The sequence below is a fragment of the Zootoca vivipara genome, chromosome 13 (assembly GCF_965207765.1).
Source record: "Zootoca vivipara chromosome 13, rZooViv2.hap1.1, whole genome shotgun sequence".
Classification (NCBI taxonomy): Eukaryota; Metazoa; Chordata; class Lepidosauria; order Squamata; family Lacertidae; genus Zootoca; species Zootoca vivipara.
In genome coordinates, this window is record NC_142596.1 from 26,275,947 (window position 1) to 26,295,124 (window position 19,178).

Below are 19,178 nucleotides of genomic sequence, written 5' to 3' on the forward strand. Positions count from 1 at the left end.
TGGGGGCGGGCACTTGCCGAAAAAAAGCTCCCCCGTTACGGACGTGCGTGAGAGCCAACCGGAGTTCGGGGAGCGCACACAAGATCCAATGGAGAGCGACCAAGGGCGGCGGGGGCCAATGGGAGAGTGCGGCACTGTCAGCCAAGGAGGACAGCCCGGTTGGGAACCAGCGAGCTGAGGCGCAGTCGGGACTAGCCGCGGAAGGCGACGGGTGGAAGAGCTGTTGGAGGCTGGATTCGACGAGCGAGCAAGCGAGGAGGGGGCCTTTCCCGCGCCGGGGTGTGCGTGTGCGCGCATTTGCGAGGACGGTCTTGGAGGAAGACCAGCAATGGGAGGGGCTTTTAAGACAGAAATGTGTGCGGTGGGGTCTGTATCAAAAAGTGGGTTAATGGTGGGTGGGTAGGTAGGAGCACTGCTGACCCTGAGGTGAAAGGGGTGGGGATAGGAAGGAGGGAGGGAAGAGTCTGGGGATGCGATGCGAGCACTTAAAGGTTGTGGGGCTGTAGAAATGGAAAGGGCGAAGTTGTGGGTCTGTGTTAGGGTTAGGAAATGAACGTATTTAGGGAGGGAGCGAGGTTAGTTTGGATTTGGAAGGAGGGCTGCTTGGGAGTCATTATGGGATGAGAAGAGGATATAAGTAACATGGGAGTTATTTAAAGCTTAGGAAGCATAGGTCGTAATTTCTAATGCATGAAGCCTGTACTTTAGAGCAGTGGATGCTCTGAAATTGAAAAGACGAGGCTAGATCCAGAATGCGGCTGGGCATTGACAGGTGGGTTAGAATTTTTGGCAGGGGAAATAGTTCAGGGAAGTGTGTTGTGAAATGGGTTGCTCTGTTGAAAGGAGTAGAAGGAGTTGAAGGAAATTAGATAGAAGACTGAGAGTTTCTTAGGGGATCATTGTGATGGGGAACAGCTGGACAAATCCTAGCTCCATATTGCCCTAGCATCTAGAAATGTGGCGCTGTCTCCTAAACACTTCTTTTCCAGTTGCAGGGTGGGTGTGGCTCCTGAACTGAGAGGGCTGGCTTTGAATACAGGAGTCAAGTGGGAAATGATGAGTAGAAAGAAAGCTTGCAAGAAAGTGACAGCCTTCCCCAAGATACCGGTAACAATAATTGCTGTCAAATGTTGATAGTTTTCATGGAATAAAAACCATCTCAGAAATAAGAGGCTTGTTCTTTCTGTCTGATGAGGATAGGACAAGAAGCAATAGTAGTCAACTGAAAAAAAGGTAGAGCGTGTGTTTGAAGATTACGCGGTATCCTTATATGAATAGTTCAGCAATGGTGTAAGCAAGGGAATGTGAGGAAAAGGCGGTGTTTTAGAGTTGCTGGTGGTGTCGTACAGTCAGCAGCTCTGTTGGGTAAGCAGAAACTATGCCTTGATGTGGTGCAAGTACTGTAGGTCTAGGCAGAATTCCTATTGGGGCAATGAGCAACAGTATTGGAAGGTGTTTGTTAAAGTTAGGGCTGAATGTAGGGCTTGTACTTCGAAATAAAAGAATGCATGCCAGAACTGAGTTGTTTACATTGAGGGCTGTCAAATGGGAATTGCTGCAAGAGAGCTGTATCTCAACTATGATGTCTGATACAATAATTTTTGCAAGTTCTTTTCCCCTGCATTTCCACCTAGGGAAGAAAAGAAGACAGAATCCATCAGAAGAAATTTTGAAGCAACTGAAGGGCTGTACTCCGATGTGGCTGCATTTCCTCCCCTCATATCTAGGCTTGTTTGAAAAGAGGTGTGGTTGGTTTGGGAGCGTTGTCTTTTGTTGGCACCCTTGCTGTTGGCCTATCTTGTTACACTTCTGCTTTCCAAGCAGTGTCACACTTCTCTTCCCTTTCATTGCACCTCTTGTACTATTCCCCAGAGTGAAGAAGAGATATTTTGGTAATCACTGGGGTATTTATAAAAGGAATGCTTGGTACTTGCAAGCTCAGTTTCTTTGGAGGACTTCCTAGTCTTCAAGCTGCAGGATCAGGAATAAAGTTCATGTGGGAATGCTATTTAAACAGGGTCATACTGTTGTGTTAATTGCTCTTGTCACACTGATGAACCTTCAGGTATGGACTTGTGTCTCTTCTTCCTCCCAAGGCTTGAAACCTTGTTCTTGGTCCTCCCAAGCAGTGAGGAGCCTAATCAAGCATGATAAACTAGGATGCTAAGTTGGATTTCTTCTTGGAATCTTATTGAGTTTCTTATGTTTAAAATACTGTAATGGATTTTAGTGGAGGGCTGACTTTCTATATTTTCACATGTGATAATTCAGGGAATATTGGCAGGATGCAATTCACCCTTCAATGATCCCTCTAATGAGCCAAATAAGTTGTATTGGTGTTCTTAAGTTGGTCTCTGTGTTATCCTTTTAATTGCCAATATCAGCATATTCCAGTGGTAGAACTGTTTTAAAGTTCAATGGTTCAGTCGTCATAAAGTGACTTTGGTATTCCAGCATTCTCCTTTTCAGGCAGTGCATCAGGAGAGGTCTGCTGATCTGTCTGGCTATTTTAACTGGAACTGGCATAGTCAACAAGTCAAGGAAGGGATTTTCTGTAAGACTTCCTAAAGATCAGTTGACTATGGACTATATCTTTTATCTAGTCTTTTAGAGAGGTCAGGGGAAGGTCAGATCGGAGGAAAACATAAGCCACAAGGACATGTGGAGTTCGTTGGCATTTTTAAAGGCCCCATGAGTGAGCTTCAAGAACCATGAAATACACAGCACTTGAGGACAAACATTTACTTTGTGACAGCCATGATTCTGGGGCCAACTGATTAGATGACTAGCAACTGCTGCTATTTCTGCCTAGCCTCAGTGCTTGGGAACCCAAGCTGTAGTGCAGGATCACTTGCATTACTGCTGCTCTTCTTCAGTTTTCAGCATGCAAAGTGCTATACAGTCTTCAGCTGTTAGGACTAAAGATTCAAGTACCCACAAAATTTAAGTCTTAAAGGAGGATGGTATCTGGCATTGAATCTCTGGAAAATGTTAGCACAAATTAAGCACTTGCAAAGCTGTAGGCATTCTTGTCTTCTTTCCCGCCCCCGCTTTTCTGTATTTGCAGGTATGGGGAAAACAGTGATCAGAATATCACTGTTTTGCAAGCCTTGTACAATTTCATAAGGTTCTGCTGTTTTGCCTCTACAACCAGCACTGCGAAATAACAGCTTTTTGTAAAAGTGTGATCACACCAAAGTTCAGTGAGAAATACAAATGGAAATGGTTGTTCTCTCCCTTGCTGCAGGAACATCTATTATTTCAAAGGGAATTAAAAGCACACACTTCTAACTTTTTTTGGCACTCCCTCCCCCACTGGAGCATAAGTGACTTCAAAGGAAAGTGTTTGTACTTTTTCACAACTGTTAATGCATTTCAGGCTGCTGCAAGAGGATAAAGGGGAGAGCTTGTTTTCTAAACTAAGCTGGACTGAGACAACAGAATGGGTAACATAATGTGGCATAGGGCAACTTTTCATGACAACTGCATTTTTTTTTCATAAAAAGCAAAAAGTGTACAGCATAGTGATCATTTTCAGATATGGAGCATTTGATATTGCACATGTGCACGTGCACAGCCAATTGAAGTACTTCTATTAGAGCATGGTGTAATCTATTTCCCTTTTTGTATTAAAGGAGAATTTAAAATTATAGTTTTAAATTAAAGGTTCTAAACAAAATACCTTAAAATTCTAATGTGATATAATTGGACTGAAAGACAAGAAATATATCAGTTTCCTGATTCCATCTGAAAATTTAATATTTTCAGATTCAGGGCAAATAACATGATTTCTAACTTTTAACAAGCAGGTGGGTATAAACCACTATCCTCTAGCTTCAATTTCAGTGGGGCTTGTGGAGGTCTCCTGGTTTGATTTTGGTGAATCTACTCCTATCTGCTGTTGTATTAGGGTAGCCTTTACTATGCTGGTTGGGGCTGATGGAAGTCAAACACTTGGGTCTCCAGCTGTTTTTTGGACTACAATTCCCATCATCCCTAGTTAGCAGGACCAGTGGTCAGGGATGATGGGAATTGTAGTTCAAAAAGAGCTAGAGACCCAAGTGTGGGAAACACTGGTCTAAAACATGGAGGGCACTAGGTTATTGTTCAGTCATCATTTGAGGCCCTTCTCCATGGAAGGTCTGGTGGGTGGCAACACGAGAATGGGCACTTTCAGTGGTGGCTCTCCTCTTATGGAATGCTTGCCCCAGGGAGGCTTGCCTGGCACCATCATTACATACATTTAGCCTCCAGGCAAAAGCCCTGCTTTTTAGTGCTTTTAACACGGCCTTTTTGCATGGGTGGTATGTTCTAATATGGGGCATTTTGTTTTTAATGTATTTATTTTTTGCTTAAAATATTGTATGTCACTTTGAGTTGCTGTGGCAAAAAAGCAACTGATAAGTGATAATAATAATAATAATAATAATAATAATAATAATAATAATAATAATAAGGAGCATTCATGCCCCCCCCCCCGGTTGCTGAGCACTACTGCTTGTCACCTGTGCTGGTGCTCATGGTGCAGCATCTTTTCTGTGATGGCAGCTTTCTCATTTCAGAAAAGCCTGTCAAACCAGCTCAGTTTTTATCGCCAACATGGAAGTGGCCTTTCAAGGAGGAGGATCTGATGTTGTGTTTGCAGCTTTGTCTTTCTATTATTATAGGGTTGTTGTTTAATTATGTTGCTATATGCAATATAAGGTGTCTAAGCACAAATTATTTCTACACAAAGAATGAAAGCTTTGTAAGATAACACTAAATACTTCTTCAAACAAAAATCTATAACTGCATACTCCTACAAATATTTACTCAGAAGTACCACTGTGTTTGTTAAAGGTCTTTCTAATGTTTTTAGAATTGCAGACTAAGTATCTTGAAATACCTGTACTTGTTTATTAGCAGAGATGCATGTGTCATTTGGACTTCATTTAAAGTCGGGTTTTTTCTTCCCTCTTATTTTTACAATCCCAGTTAATTTTGAAAATTACACAATTTTCTATATTTTATGAAGGCATTATTTAATAAAAGCAGTTATTGAAGAGCATAATTTGAAAGCTGTCATTATTTCAGTTGTAGTCGAAATATTACACATGAAACTGTCTTTATAGAATTATAAGGATAACCCAAAGGAAATTATGTTTAATATTGTTTGTTGAAATATTTCTATCCTGTCTTAGTCAAAGCCATTGTAAGAGTATTAACATAATTTTGAAATGATAAAAAACTGAATAAAATCCAAAAGAGACTAGTATTGTCAGCAACTATAAGAGAGTAAAATGATCAACTGTGTGTAACCTAGAAGCCATGACAGTGGGATAAGGTGAACTGACATCATCCACCTCTATGTTGCCACCCACCATACTGCATAAGGTAGAGCTCTCCCACCCTGACCTAAAGATCTTCATATCTTGTGGGAAATGCTGGTAGGCTATTTGGGGTTTAACTAGGGTTTCAAAAAGTAAAAACCAAGACACACCAAAAGTAGTTGAACTTTTTTTTATATAACAAAAATGCACCAAAAAAACCCCTTCATTTTTTTTCAATTAACTTACCTAAGATCCAGGACAAAGCATGCCCCCCTCTGAAATTCTAGTAATGTACGGGCAAATCCGAACATATGGCAGCCCTAGGTTTAACAAGCACTTTGAACTGTGCCCAGGAGCAAAGTGGCAGCTGATGTAGCTGTTTAAGGACTAGCAGAATATGCCCTTTAACTTGTGCAAGTTAGCCTAGCTGCTGGATTTTGAACCAAATGAAGTTTCCAAACAGCTTTCAAAGGCAGCTCCAGGTAGAAGGCATTGCAGTAATCTAAGATGGATGCTATCAGGAGTATGAATAACAGGCCAGATTTTCTTTCTCCAAGAAGGTTTGCAGCTGTCATTCTAGCTCAGGCTCTTAAAATATTCTATGAGCTACAGAAGACCCTAGGGCATCTGTCTGCAAAGGTGGATTAGCAAGAGCACACCCAGGCTACAAACCTGATGTTTTAGAGCAAGAATCTGTAATTTTTCAATTGGGTTGGGGTGCAGGACAGGGTTGGGCAGGCCTGGAGGCAAGTGTAGATGGAGCAATGTTAACTTTTCACAGTATGCTATATTCCTGCCATGTCAGGTTTGTAGACACACAGACCACTCCATCAAGACAAGAAGTTATAACAATTCAAGGAAATTCCAGCAAGACAAAGGCACTCAGAACCACGCAGGGCCAGGAAGGGGCAGATTGCAAAACAGCAATGTTCTTTTCGAAGTCAAAAGCAGCATCAAAACAAAGTCACTGAAACCATAGACAATATGTTAGAGGGCTGCATTCAGCTCCATAGGCTTGAAGTTCCCCAGTTCTTCTTCAGAGAATGCAGCCTCATCCATAACATGTCAAATTCATATATCTATAGTTGGCTGGCCTGGGAGCTTCTCACCTGGCTTGAACTCAGTGTATTGGCCTTCATCCAGCCCATTGTTGATTCAAGAACCTGTTGAGGGCATCAACCTGAACAAGATGAAACAGAATTGTGTGTCACAGGCATGTTGGTGACATTCAAAATCTTAGCACTTTAATTGTAGATGTTAGAACAGTGCGGAGGACAAGATGGAGCCCCACATTACAGGTGCTATAGATCAGAGCAGCAGACCTCCAACCATCACCTAAAACCAATCTGAACAGCTGTAAATGGTACTAGCCAACTAGTTCACAAGGCTACTAGTTGATGGTATTGAAAATCACCTAGAAGTCTGATAAACTACTACCTTACTCAAAATAGACGACTTTGCCCTGGAACAATGTGAGGCTGTGCAATAAACTTCACCTACCTTGAAAGCAACGTCATGGACTGCTAGTGACCACTTTGGCCAGGCCAGTTGCACAAATGATGCTGCAATGGATAGGAATGAATTGGGAGGTTGAATATGGCTAATCCTTCTGAATGTGAGGAAGGGGGCTCTGGGGAACAAGGGAGGACATAAGAGGGGGGAATGGGGAGGGGGTGAGCAGTGTGCTGAAGGGGGTAGCCTAGGAAGGGAGATCTTGAATGTGAAGGGGTGGGTGAGATGGGTTGGTGGTATGAGAGGAGGGATGGAAGAAGGGGGGGTTGGGGAACTGCTGGTTGTGTTTGGGGAGACAGGAATAGAGGAGAAATAAAAGATGGCAGTCAGGGTGAGAGGCTGGGGGTATAATGCCCTCCTGCACAGCCTTCCCCAGCATGATGCCCTCCAGATGTTTGTGTACTCCCAATTCCCATTAGCCCTGGCAAGTATGGCCAAGAGCAGGCATCCCCAAACTTCGGCCCTCCAGATGTTTTGGACTACAATTCCCATCTTCCCCAATAACTGGTCCTGTTAGCTAGGGATCATGGGAGTTGTAGGCCAAAACATCTGGAGGGCCGCAGTTTGGGGATGCCTGGCCAAGAGTGAGATGGACGTTCCAGTCCAAAACATCTGGAGAGCACCAGATTAGTGGAAGCATGAGGAAATATGTACCAGGACGGGTGGCGTAGAGTGAAGATTAGCCAACCCATGGCATCTTCCAGGTGATGGGACTCCCAACTGCCCCCAGTCCCTGCCAGGAGGGCCAATGGTGGTCAGGGAGATGATGCGACTTAGAATCCAACAACATCTGAAGGGTACCAGGTTGGGGAGGAATAATTATGGAGGGCACAACGGAGGCAGTGTTCTGTACGTGTGTAGCGAATTAAGTAAACTGGAGGGAGGGCGAAATTCCTTCCTCTCCGCCTTATCAGAAAAGGGGGAACATGCGAGGCCTTCCAGGTGTTCGGACTCCCACCAGCAAACATCTGGAGCGCCACAGGGGAGCCACCCGCCTCCTGTCGTATAAAAATGCCCTTTTAAAAGGGCGGGCGACGGTGGTGGGGTGTCCGTGAAGAGGAGGTTCTGTAGGGGGGGCTCAGGAGCCCCGGTTCGGAGACGAGATATTTGGGTTCTCTGAGGGGAAGGAAGGCGGCTGAGGGGGAAACAAAGGAGAGCCCGCGCGGCCGGGCTCGGCGGGTTCCTTCCCTTCGCTTGAGGGGGAGGGGCGGCCGAACGGTCGACGGTTGCTCTGGGGTTCCCGCCACCGCCGCCGCCTCCCGCCATGAGGAGCGCATGCCCGTAGGCCTAGTAGCCGCGCGCCTGTTGGAAGAATGGTGGGGGGGCGGCGGCGGCAGTCCCGGCTCCTCCTCCCGTCGCCGCCACTGCTGGCGGCCCTCCTCCTCCTCGGCTTCCTGCTGCCGGGAGCACCGGCCCAGCGTGAGTGAGTTGAGGCAATGGCGAGCGCCCCCTTCGCTCGCGGCGTCTCTGGCCAAACATGGCGGGGACTCCTCCCCACCACTCGCACCCTGAAGAGGGAAGGGGCGCCCCCCAAATCGGCCCCCTCACCAGCTCCTGGAGCCCCTGAGTATGGCCTGCTCCTGCTGACTCGAGGGGCTGCCTGGATGGGGTGGGGTTAATAACCACAACGAGGATTGTGGCACCTTAAAGTCTGATACCGGTATCATACCACATCATTCTCTTCTCATGATGTGGCCAAAGTATTGGAGCCTTATTATCTCTGATTCTAGTCCTCTGCAGAAGGGACCTATCATTAGCTTCAGTGGGTCTACTCTGAGACGGGTTGTTGTTGTTGTTGTTGTTTAGTCGTTTAGTCGTGTCCTACTCTTCGTGAACCTATGGACCAGAGCACGCCAGGCACTGTCTTCCACTGCCTCCCACAGTTTGGTCAAACTCATGTTCGTAGCTTCGAGAACACTGTCCAACCACCTCGTCCTCTGTCGTCCCCTTCTCCTAGTGCCCTCCATCTTTCCCAGCATCAGGGTCTTTTCCAGGGAGCCTTCTCTTCTCATGATGTGGCCAAAGTATTGGAACCTCAGCTTAAAAAAATACTGTTTTAAGTATTTTTCAGCTCTTCACCTTTCTGAATTGTAGCTAATAAGCTTTACACCAGGTGCGAAATATCTCTGCTGCCATAGCAGCTCTAAAGTTTTCCTGCTATTGAAAGATGCTTAAGCCAGAATAGATGCAAGAGTCTCCAAATAAGTACCATAACTGTGGACCTCCAGTAGGAAAAAGCCTCTCTATATGCCCTAGTCAGTGTTTGAAATTGGTTGGTTTGACTATTGTTGCGTAGTGGTCAAGAGCCTTAACAAGAACAAGAACAATAATAATATTAATGTTATTATTTGTACCCTGCCCATCTGACTGGGTTGCCCCAGCCACTCTGGGCAGCTTCCAACTTATAAGATGGAAAGTAAAGTACAGTAAAGGGAAAGGGGGAAATACAAAAAACTGAGGAATCCCTTTCTTTAACTTATTTTTTAAGGGGGCTACTCCCTCTGTCTTCTTATTGTAGTACGTACTCAAACTTGGTGACATTGGTTGGTTATACCATACATTCAGTTCTGCATATACGGTAGATAAATAGACACTGCCTACATATTTTTAGACATTTTTAGACATTTGTTAATTTAAGATTTTTTTAAAAAGAATTTGCCTCCCCTTTCAGCATATAAAATGACTTTCTAGATTAGAAAGTTGGACAGGAAGGTTGAATGTCAAGTTGCAGCAGATCTGCCTGTTCATCCAACATTATTTGTTATTCCATAGCAGTTTGTGAGAAATTTTCAAAGATGACAGCTAAGTACCAATCAATTTTCTTGACAACCCAGGTCATCTTCTCTTTCTTCCGTTTGCATTTATGCCCCAGAGGCAGCAAAATACAAGGCAGCCACCAGAGACTTCCTGTTTTCTAAAAAAAAAAAAAATCTGTGTGAATTGACCTGGTTCCAGCATTACTAAGCAGCTAACTCTTTTAATGATACCTTTTAATGATACAAATGCTCTGCTTGAACATTCTTTTTGTCCATTTGGGCTTTCTTTTTCTTCTTACGGTGTTATGTCAGAGATGCTAACCAGTCTGTCTGTTTTCCATTCACTGAGAAATTTAGAGCATTGTCTAGACATGGGTAGTGTCAGATTTCTTCCCCCCCCCTTTCTTTTCCAAATAATATTTATTAATTTTCAAACATTTCAACACAAAAACAAAAAAGCAAAAATAAACCAATCAAAAAAGAAAAAACATATCAATTCATTACATTAACTTGACATTGTGGACTTCCTCGATTCCCCCCACACTGGGTCCATTTATTAAATCTAAATTAAGCAATTTTCCTTTATCATCTTAAATCATTCTAACACATTTTTTTCCATTATTTCACAACCAATTCTAATCTACACAAAGGGGGGGAAAACATCGACTATATCCTTAACCTATAATTCATTAATTAATCCAAATCTAAATTTATTTTCCCATCCATCTCTAATTCTTCCTTTAGCCTCACAATTTATACCCCAATTTTTTTTCCATACATTCAAATATTATTTCTTCTATCATGATAACCTTTAACCACTTTTATCTAATTCTACCCCCCTTCCCCTGGACTCCGGATCTCCCAGATGCATCAACCAGCTCCATAAAACGTTCCAGTTTGGGACCATCTTAATCGATCAGAAAATAACCCATTGTTGCTCCTCACCCTATTCCCACTCTTTCGCCACCTATCCACCACTCTCCCTTCTTTGTCCCCTGCTGCCCCCCCCCAATTTTCTAACTGTAGCACAGTACCATCCAGCTATGTTTCCACTTTTCAGCCCTGTCTCAATTTTTATTCCAGTTGAGCTCAGCCTCAGCATAGATCCTGCCCTCCCTCTCTCACTGGGAGGACATTATTCCATGCTGGTTCTTCTTTGAGGACTCTTTGGATCGAACATGTCTTATTCCCCCTCTCTCACTGGGGGAACAATATTCCATACTTCTTCCTCCTCTTTTTAAAGTTCAATTATATTGTCCAGGACTGATACATCTTCCTCCTCTTCTGTAAAATCATTTACATTGTCCCCGGCTGGTGCTTGTTCATCTTGCTTCGCTTCATTCTCTACTGAAACTAATCCACCTTCACTTTCCACACAGTTCTGTCTTATTTTGCGAATCTGTAAATTCTGCCACAATTCATCCCTCACATCCAAAATCAGTTCCAGAAGTTTTTGATAGTCCACAAAGTCTAAAGAGCCAGATGATGTTGTGTCAACTGACATCCTGCTTGTCTCAAATTCCATGGGAACTGCACAGATTACAATGCAGGAAGTGGCGCTGTTCGTATTTCCAAACCTCAGAAACAAAGTTTATGTCCGATCTGGTTATCAACTCTCATTTTTAATTCTTGTTCATATTTTAAAAATCTTATGTCCATTTCTGAAAAGAGCATTATCAAACTTGTACACAGCCTTATAATTAACTCTTCAAAGTTAACAGTTCTCAGCCTCAAAGAGGTAAACAAATCCCTTCCTATTGTGATGTCATAATGGCAGCTGGCTGATCCCTCCAGGGACCCGACTCAGTTCCCGGGGGGCTTTCCCCAGTCCAACTTTTTAAACATTTCTTTCCCTTACCCACGGTGTCCAATGTCTTCAAATCCTTTGTTTTGGAAAAATCCACCGCTCCTCTGCTGCTGGCTTGGAGCTTCGCTCTGTGAGGGTAGCGATTTGATCAAAAATGTCGCCTGTGACTCTGCACTCCGCTCGCTTTCGGGGCTCTTAAAAGAGCTTACCGGGGGGCAGAGGAGTCACTTTTGGGCGCAGCCGAGCTCTCACGTCCTCAGAAAGCTCAATCTGGGATTTTTTATTGGGGGTCCGCGGTGCTCTCGTGGCTCCCCTCTCCCTCACAGTGCCAGGAACCTCAGAGCTTGAGGATTCCTTGCTGATCAGCGTTGGTGGTAGACCGGAAGTCAGTGTCAGATTTCTTTTGAAAAGCTAGTTTTATGTTTTATTTATTGCATTTTAATAATTGTACACTGCTATAACCCCCCTCCCCCCAAATTAGTAAATCAGTTGCATATACACTTAAAATCAAGAGCATAATTTTATTTTGGGGGGAAGATTAAAATTTTCTATTTCTGAAAATCTGTTCCTAAAATTCTCATCCATATTGCAATCCAAATATTTTCCTCCCAGAGTGGAATAGATAGGAACCTGCTAACTAACTGTTCACATTAGAAAAGGAAACAGGAACATTTGCACCGATAAACATTCCATTCAGAGGCTCAATGTTTCTGCTATCAGTGATGGAAACTGGGCCTTATCCTACCAAAGTATACTCGGAGTAAACCTACTCAAGAGTATGATTTGGTTGGATAGAACTCCTCTTTCCCCATCTTTTCCCTTCTTCATTGATGTGCATATGTGTGAGAGAGAAATGGAGGCAAGAATAAGTTTTCTTTTTATTCACAAAGAGTATTTTATGAACTTCACAGACAAAATAATCTAGATTTGATACCTATTAACATATTTGTCTTCTTCTTCATAACACCAATGTAAGGTGTTGTTGTTTAGTCATTTAGTCGTGTCCGACTCTTCGTGACCCCATGGACCATAGCACGCCAGGCACTCCTGTCTTCCACTGCCTCCCGCAGTTTGGTCAAACTCATGTTCGTAGCTTCAAGAACACTGTCCAGCCATCTCGTCCTCTGTAGTCCCCTTCTCCTAATGCCCTCCATCTTTCCCAACATCAGGGTCTTTTCCAGGGAGTCTTCTCTCCTCATGAGGTGGCCAAAGTATTATAGCCTCAGCTTCAGGATCTGTCCTTCCAGTGAGAACTCGAGGCTGATAAGTTTGATCTTCTTGCAGTCCATGGGGCTCTCAAGAGTCCCCTCCAGCACCATAATTCAAAAGCATCAATTCTTCGGCGATCAGCCTTCTTTATGGTCCAGCTCTCACTTCCATACATAGCTGGGAGAACCATAGCTTTAACTATACGGACCTTTGTTGGCAAGGTGATGTCTCTGCTTTTTAAGATGTTGTGTAGGTTTGTCATTGCTTTTCTCCCAAGAAGCAGGCGTCTTTTAATTTCGTGACTGCTGTCACCATCTGCAGTGATCAAGGAGCCCAGGAAAGTAAAATCTCTCACTGCCTCCATTTCTTCCCCTTCTATTTGCCAGGAAGTGATGGGACCAGTGACCATGATCTTGGTTTTTTTTATGTTGAGCTTCAGACCATATTTTGCGCTCTCCTCTTTCACCCTCATTAAAAGGTTCTTTAATTCCTCCTCACTTTCTGCCATCAAGGTTGTGACATCTGCATATCTGAGGATATTTCTTCTGGCAATCTTAATTCCAGTTTGGGATTCATCTAGTCCAGCCTTTCGCATGATGAATTCTGCATATAAGTTAAATAAGCAGGGAGACAATATACAACCTTGTCGTACTCCTTTCCCAATTTTGAACCAGTCAGTTGTTCCATATCCAGTTCTAACTGTAGCTTCTTGCCCCACATAGAGATTTCTCAGGAGACAGATGAGGTGATCAGGCACTCCCATTTCTTTAAGAACTTGCCATAGTTTGCTGTGGTCGACACAGTCAAAGGCTTTTGCATAGTCGATGAAGCAGAAGTAGATGTTTTTAGACCTTGCCAATACTCAGCCATTGTGTTTGATGTCACTGTAGGTTGCCATTTTAAGTAGCTTCTTATGGGCTTTGTGAACGTTTGATGTGTGAGAAGAAATCTGCAAACTAAGTTAGAACAGCAACGTTGGTTGTTAATATGTCTCTACAAGCCTTTTAAATGAAGATCACTTCCAGTCTGCCTTTCTTATTGGGGTTTTTAAAAAGGTTTTTTTAAATAATTTGTGTGTTTGCTACCCTGGCTCCATTGAGTGGGGGAGGGGGATATAAACAGCAACAACAACATCCCAAGGACTTTGGACCACATATTAAAAATGACATGCGTTTGGCCTCTTTGGGAGTATCAGCATTGTAAAAATCAAAATGTGGTAAAAACTCTGGTGTTTAATTTTCTTTCTTTCTTTTTAGGTGTGCATCATATTTTTGACAATATTAAAGAATTGCAGGTAACATTGATTTTAGTACTTAGGGAAATGGCTTTGGTTTGTCCATGAAGACTTTCTGGAAACTTCAAGTCATCTCAAATTCTTCTCTCAGGGTTTTGTCTGGGACCAGCTGATGGGTTGACATTACACTGTCAGCTTCACTTTGTCCTTTTTTTCTGGGCTCAGTGCAAAATTCTGACTTTGTCCTTTACAGCAAGGAAAAGTGGGTGGGGTTGGGGAAAGCACCTAAAGTGAACAAAAAAATGAGTACAAAACTCTTTATTTTAGCTCGGTGCATTTCAGAGTGAAACACTCCTTTAGGAGATTTAAAAGCTTGCAAGGTCCTAAAATTCAGAAACATCTTAATAAAGATGAACTTTTTTTAAAAAAATCAAAAACATCTCATTCTTAAAATCTGAACAGCACAAAAACCAGCTTGATAATGTGGTATCAGAAAATTGTATTCTATATATATAATCTCTGCAAACTTTTCAAGCTTCTAAGGAGGAGGTGGATCATTCTGAAATGTGTTGAACTACAATTCAGAGTCTTGTACATATTAGACTCAGAGCTTGTTCTCCCTTATGTTTTGATCTTTAAAGTCCTGAGCAATCTAGGAACTATTTTAGGAACCTACTCTTCCTGTACAGATATGCCTGGAAACTTCCATGTCTGAGACCCTTCTCTCAATGAAATGTAGGCACAAGGACAATTTTGATGAGGTTTTCCAGATTGACTAACTGATGGGTAATTTGTTGCTTACGTTGAGGCATTTAAAAAAAAAAAAACAACCCCCCCCCCCACCAGTTCCAATCCTTAGAGGATGTATTAATTGGTTGTTCCTTCTTAATAAATTCCTGGTTTTTGCTGTTGTAATTTATTTTGCCATTTTATGAGAAGCTCCACCTGCTGTAATTCCCTCTTCTACGCAACTATGAAAAGTGCAGGAGCCCTAACTTCTCTTTTCCTGGGAACCCTAGTTCAGGATGTGGCAGAGAGGTTGTCTGGGAGTGAAGGAAGGCAAGGTGTCTGTGAGGCAAGGTAATTTAGATTGTTTTAGGACTGTTGAGGGCTCTTCCATGCTCCCAGCTGTGGTGAGATTTTCCACAAGGTGCCATGCCTCTCCCTCTGAGGAACTCCCCCTGGGGTTTTAATTGGGCAGGATTCTGACATCTGGCCATAGTTTTAATTTTCTTCCTGTGCTAAATATGTGGATATCAATTGCACCCTGGCACTTGGGGCTTATTTGGACATAAGCCAAATGATGGGAAATCTTGCTGTTGCAGTGAAGTAACAGTCATCTGGGAATGACTAGGGTTGTTATTTATTTTGCAGATCACTCTGAACCCAACTATGACTGTGCAGATTTCATCAGAGACAGCAGACAATCTTCACGCTCTAGGTAAGCACTCATCTTTTCCTTTTCCACAACACCTTTGAAAATTCTTTTTTAAATATATTTTTATTGATTTTATTACACATATAGAAAAAATACAAAATATAAAAAGACAAAAAACAAAAAGACAAAAAAGAAAGAAAAAACATTCCTTTAACAATATCCAATATAATTCTTAATCTGTCGACTTCCTCCCCCCCCCCCTTCCACGCTTCTATTTATAACTAATACAGCACTCTCTATTTCTTAAACCATTTCTTCTTCTAGCATACTTATTGTAAAAAAATTCTTGATCCATTTTAACCCACATTCCCAATATATCAAATTGTCATTTGGATCTAGAAATCTTATTAATCATTTTACATTTAAACTTGTTCCCTCCTTACTATATCTAAATGCTTCTTCAGCCTCTTTGTACTTCCACTTCCCTTATTATCTATTCTCAATCTTATAATTCTTTTCCAAATAAATCTTAAATTTCTTCCAATCTTCTTCCACCGTCTCATTTCCCTGCTCTTGGATTCTCCCAGTCAGTTCAGACAGTTCCATATATTCTATCAGCTTCATCTGCCAGTCGTCCACCGTCGGTAGATCTTCAGATTTCCAATTCTTTGCTAATACAATCCTCGCTGCTGCTGTGGCATACAGAAAAAAATGACATCTTTCTTTCACACCTTTGAAAATTCTTTGCTACAGAATCATTTTGAAAGGTCTATTTCAGAGAAGCCAGTCACTAGAGAAATGGATCGTTGTCTCTGTTTCCATGTTCTAAAACAAGGAACATCAGTTCTAGGTAGAACAAGACCTATGACCCAACACTGTGCAACACATGGTTTGTGGTTTACTGCAGTGTAGAGTGGGCCTTAGAAACTGTTGTACTTGTAGAGTAGGAGAAAGTGAGCAAGAGATGGGTCCATTTGTGGTTTACATGACCTCACTTTCTGCTTTACAGAACCTTCTCATATATTTGAAGTTGAAACAACAAACGAAGAAGAGAAGACTTTGAATAACCTTGTAGGCCTTTTGCAAGATATGGTGAAAAATATTCCAACAGCACCAGCACCAGCACAAACACCAAAACCAACAGAAACAGAAACTATCATACTATCCCACCCAGAGCCTTCCCACCCAGAGCCTTCTCCATCTGCAGCAGTGGAGACAGTTTTGCTAAACTTGAATCCACATACTGAGGGAATACATGTAGAGTCATTGGAAACAGTTGCCCTGACCGATGAAAATACCCCAACTACCCCAACTACCTCAACACCATTTTGGGAGCTCCGAAGTGACCCAGGTGCATCAGTCATTTTACATACTGATACAGTCACTTCAGAAGGAAATACTGAAGAACAAACTGAGACAAGTGTAATTTATTCTGCTGAAACTACTCCAGATCAATCACTGGCCAGTTTGTCATTTTTGTTGGAAACTGATACTACCACGCAACAAGCTATGACTTTTGATCAGCTAACAAATGGAGCTTTGGAAAGTCTGGTGGAGTCTTTAAGAAACGTGAGACAAATGCATGTGAAACTAACCCATACCAGTAATGAACCAAAACACAGTGAAATTGCTGTGACACAATCCGCAGAGAAGTCTGTAAGTGCAGAAATCTTGGAGTTGATTGACAGACTCATTGAAACCATTAAGAATGCACCTAACTCAGTTATAGAAGACCCAGAGCTCAATACCTATCTTGAAAAAGCAGAGAGCTACCTAAAAAGTGCTCTGGAACTAGCGGGAGAAGCAGAGAAGAGGTTGGAAAAGGGAAAAGCAGAGGCGGTGATGGAAGTAGTGATTCCTTCCACGGAGTCGGAGAACGTGACAGTGGTGATTCCTTCCATGGAGGCCGAGAATGTGACAGTGGTGATTCCTCCCTTAGAGTCCGAGAAGGTGACAGTGGTGATTCCTCACACAGAGTCTGAGCACGTGACAGTGGGGATTCCTCACACAGAGCCCGAAAAAGTGACAATGGTGATTTCTCACACAGAGCCTGAAAAGAACGTAGAAGTGCAGGGTCCTCCCTTAGGCCAGGAGTGGGTGGAGACAGAGAAGAATGTTGAAGTGGTGATTCCTCACACAGAGCCTGAAAAGAAGGAAGAAGTGCAGGGTCCTCCCTTAGGCCAGGAGTGGGTGGAGACAGAGAAGAATGTGGAAGTGGTACTTCCTGCCATGCCATCAGAAACTGTGCCAGAAACAGTGACAGTCGAGTTGCTTCCATCTCCACCTGAGTCAGTAGCAGAAAAGGCAGAAGAGGCACAAGTGGAAATGGGGAAGTTAAAAGCATTCATTAACTTGCTATATGGTTTTAGTCCCCACCTAACTGCATATGCACAGAATTCAGCCAATAAAAAAGTTGGTGAGGACATTATTGATAGAGCAATGGCAGTCCTTCATGCCATAAAAAGCATTTTCTGTGGAGATCCTGAAGGGCAAAGCAAACTGATGTTGCAGCAGTTGTTAAAGGAAGACATGGAGCTTGTAAGACAAGCCATGAAGGAAAAAAGAGTCTCTTAAGAAGACACATTTGTTTCTTGGTTAGGGTAGATATTTTTCATCCAAGTTATGTATCACTAGAAATCAGTTTTGTTGTTTGTAACAGCCATTTACATATATACATATATATCCATCGTTTGTAGCCCTTTCCAAATCTAGAATTAAATGCTTATTTTTAAATATTTTCGTTTTCATTTTTCATCCTCAGTTTGAATTGATATTCAGGATACTTACTGTGGAGTGTGAGTTTATATTTAAGATAATTTTAAGTCACCAGTTAAGGTTTAATGTGAAAGGTTATTCATGGGACCACCTGAGTTAAGGCACAAGGTTATTACAGAAGCTGGTTTTCACCAGAGAAAGGAGTATATGTACTTTTTAATAATAATAATAATAATAATAATAATTTATTATTTATACCCTGCCCATCTGGCTGGGTTTCCCCAGCCACTCTGGGCGGCTTACAACAGAAAAATGAGATAAAATAATCTATTAAACATTAAAAGCCTCCCTAAACAGGGCTGCCTTCAGATGTCTTCTAAAAATCTGGTAGCTGTTTTTCTCTTTGACATCTGATGGGAGGGCGTTCCACAGGGCAGGCGCCACCACCGAGAAGGCCCTCTGCCTGGTTCCCTGCAACTTGGCTTCTCGCAACGAGGGAACCGTCAGAAGGCCCTCGTTACTGGACCTCAGTGTCCGGGCAGAACGATGGGGGTGGAGACGCTCCTTCAGGTATACTATACTTTTAAATGTCCTTTCCCCTCCCATGTCTAAAATAATGTTTTACAGTGCAGTCCTGTGCATGTTCAATTGATTGCTTTTTAACGTGTTTTTAAGCTGTTTCTATTTCAGTTGTAAGCCACCTTGACTCCCAACAGGAGAAAAGGCAAGTAATGATGATGATAATGATGATAATAATGATGACATTATTATTATTATTATTATTATTATTTATTAATTAATAATGGCACAATATGGCACTTCTTGCCTTCAGAGGTCACCATAGCAGTGTGGTGGTGGTGATATAAAAAGAGTTTTCTCAATGGATCAGAGAAGGTCCATGTATCCCAGCACCCTTTTCTAGCCGTGACCAGATACTCAGGAAGCTCACAAGTGTTTTTGCTGGTAATGGCAATTCCTTGTTGCTTGCCCCTTGGGTTTGGAAGTGAGGTATTCTGCCTCTATAGGTGTAGGTTCCATTTTTTAGCTTTGGTAGCCAAGAGTCATTGATAGATCAGTCTCTGTGGATTGGCCTCATGGTTTCGTTTCTTTTCTAAATGGTGTTGCTAGGGTCATTGCTACATCTTTCAGCAAAAATCCCTGTAAGAACTGTGCATTATATGAAGATGGTAGACAAGAGTGGAAGGAGGCTATGGAAACTAACAGATTAAAATGTAGCACAAAGGCAATTCCAGAAGAA

At 42.5% G+C, this 19,178-nt stretch overlaps 1 protein-coding gene across 5 annotated transcripts; it reads left to right on the top strand.

The window, feature by feature from the left end:
- The first annotated feature begins 178 nt into the window (after positions 1-178).
- LOC118093069 (uncharacterized) lies at positions 179-17,941 on the top strand. 5 transcript variants are annotated; one of them, XM_088657053.1, is made up of 5 exons: positions 179-366; positions 1,635-1,743; positions 13,850-13,887; positions 15,202-15,268; positions 16,215-17,938. In XM_088657053.1, the coding sequence occupies exons 4-5, from the start codon at positions 15,220-15,222 to the stop codon at positions 17,777-17,779; spliced, it is 1,614 nt and encodes a 537-aa protein (XP_088513179.1). In that variant the 5' UTR covers positions 179-366; positions 1,635-1,743; positions 13,850-13,887; positions 15,202-15,219; the 3' UTR covers positions 17,780-17,938. The 5 variants fall into 5 exon arrangements, with proteins under 5 accessions (XP_088513179.1, XP_088513181.1, XP_088513180.1 ...); XM_088657055.1 differs by having other exon boundaries at positions 179-281; XM_088657054.1 differs by having other exon boundaries at positions 251-354.
- The last annotated feature ends 1,237 nt before the right edge of the window (positions 17,942-19,178 follow it).

What these genes read in the sequence shown, in the direction of transcription:
- LOC118093069 (XM_088657051.1), top strand. Translation starts at nt 8,135, where the DNA reads ATGGTGGGGGGGCGGCGGCGGCAGTCCCGGCTCCTCCTCCCGTCGCCG. An exon ending in GCCGGGAGCACCGGCCCAGC is followed by an intron (nt 8,241 to 13,849) that starts GTGAGTGAGTTG and finishes CTTTCTTTTTAG; the next exon opens with GTGTGCATCATATTTTTGAC. An exon ending in AGACAATCTTCACGCTCTAG is followed by an intron (nt 15,269 to 16,214) that starts GTAAGCACTCAT and finishes TCTGCTTTACAG; the next exon opens with AACCTTCTCATATATTTGAA.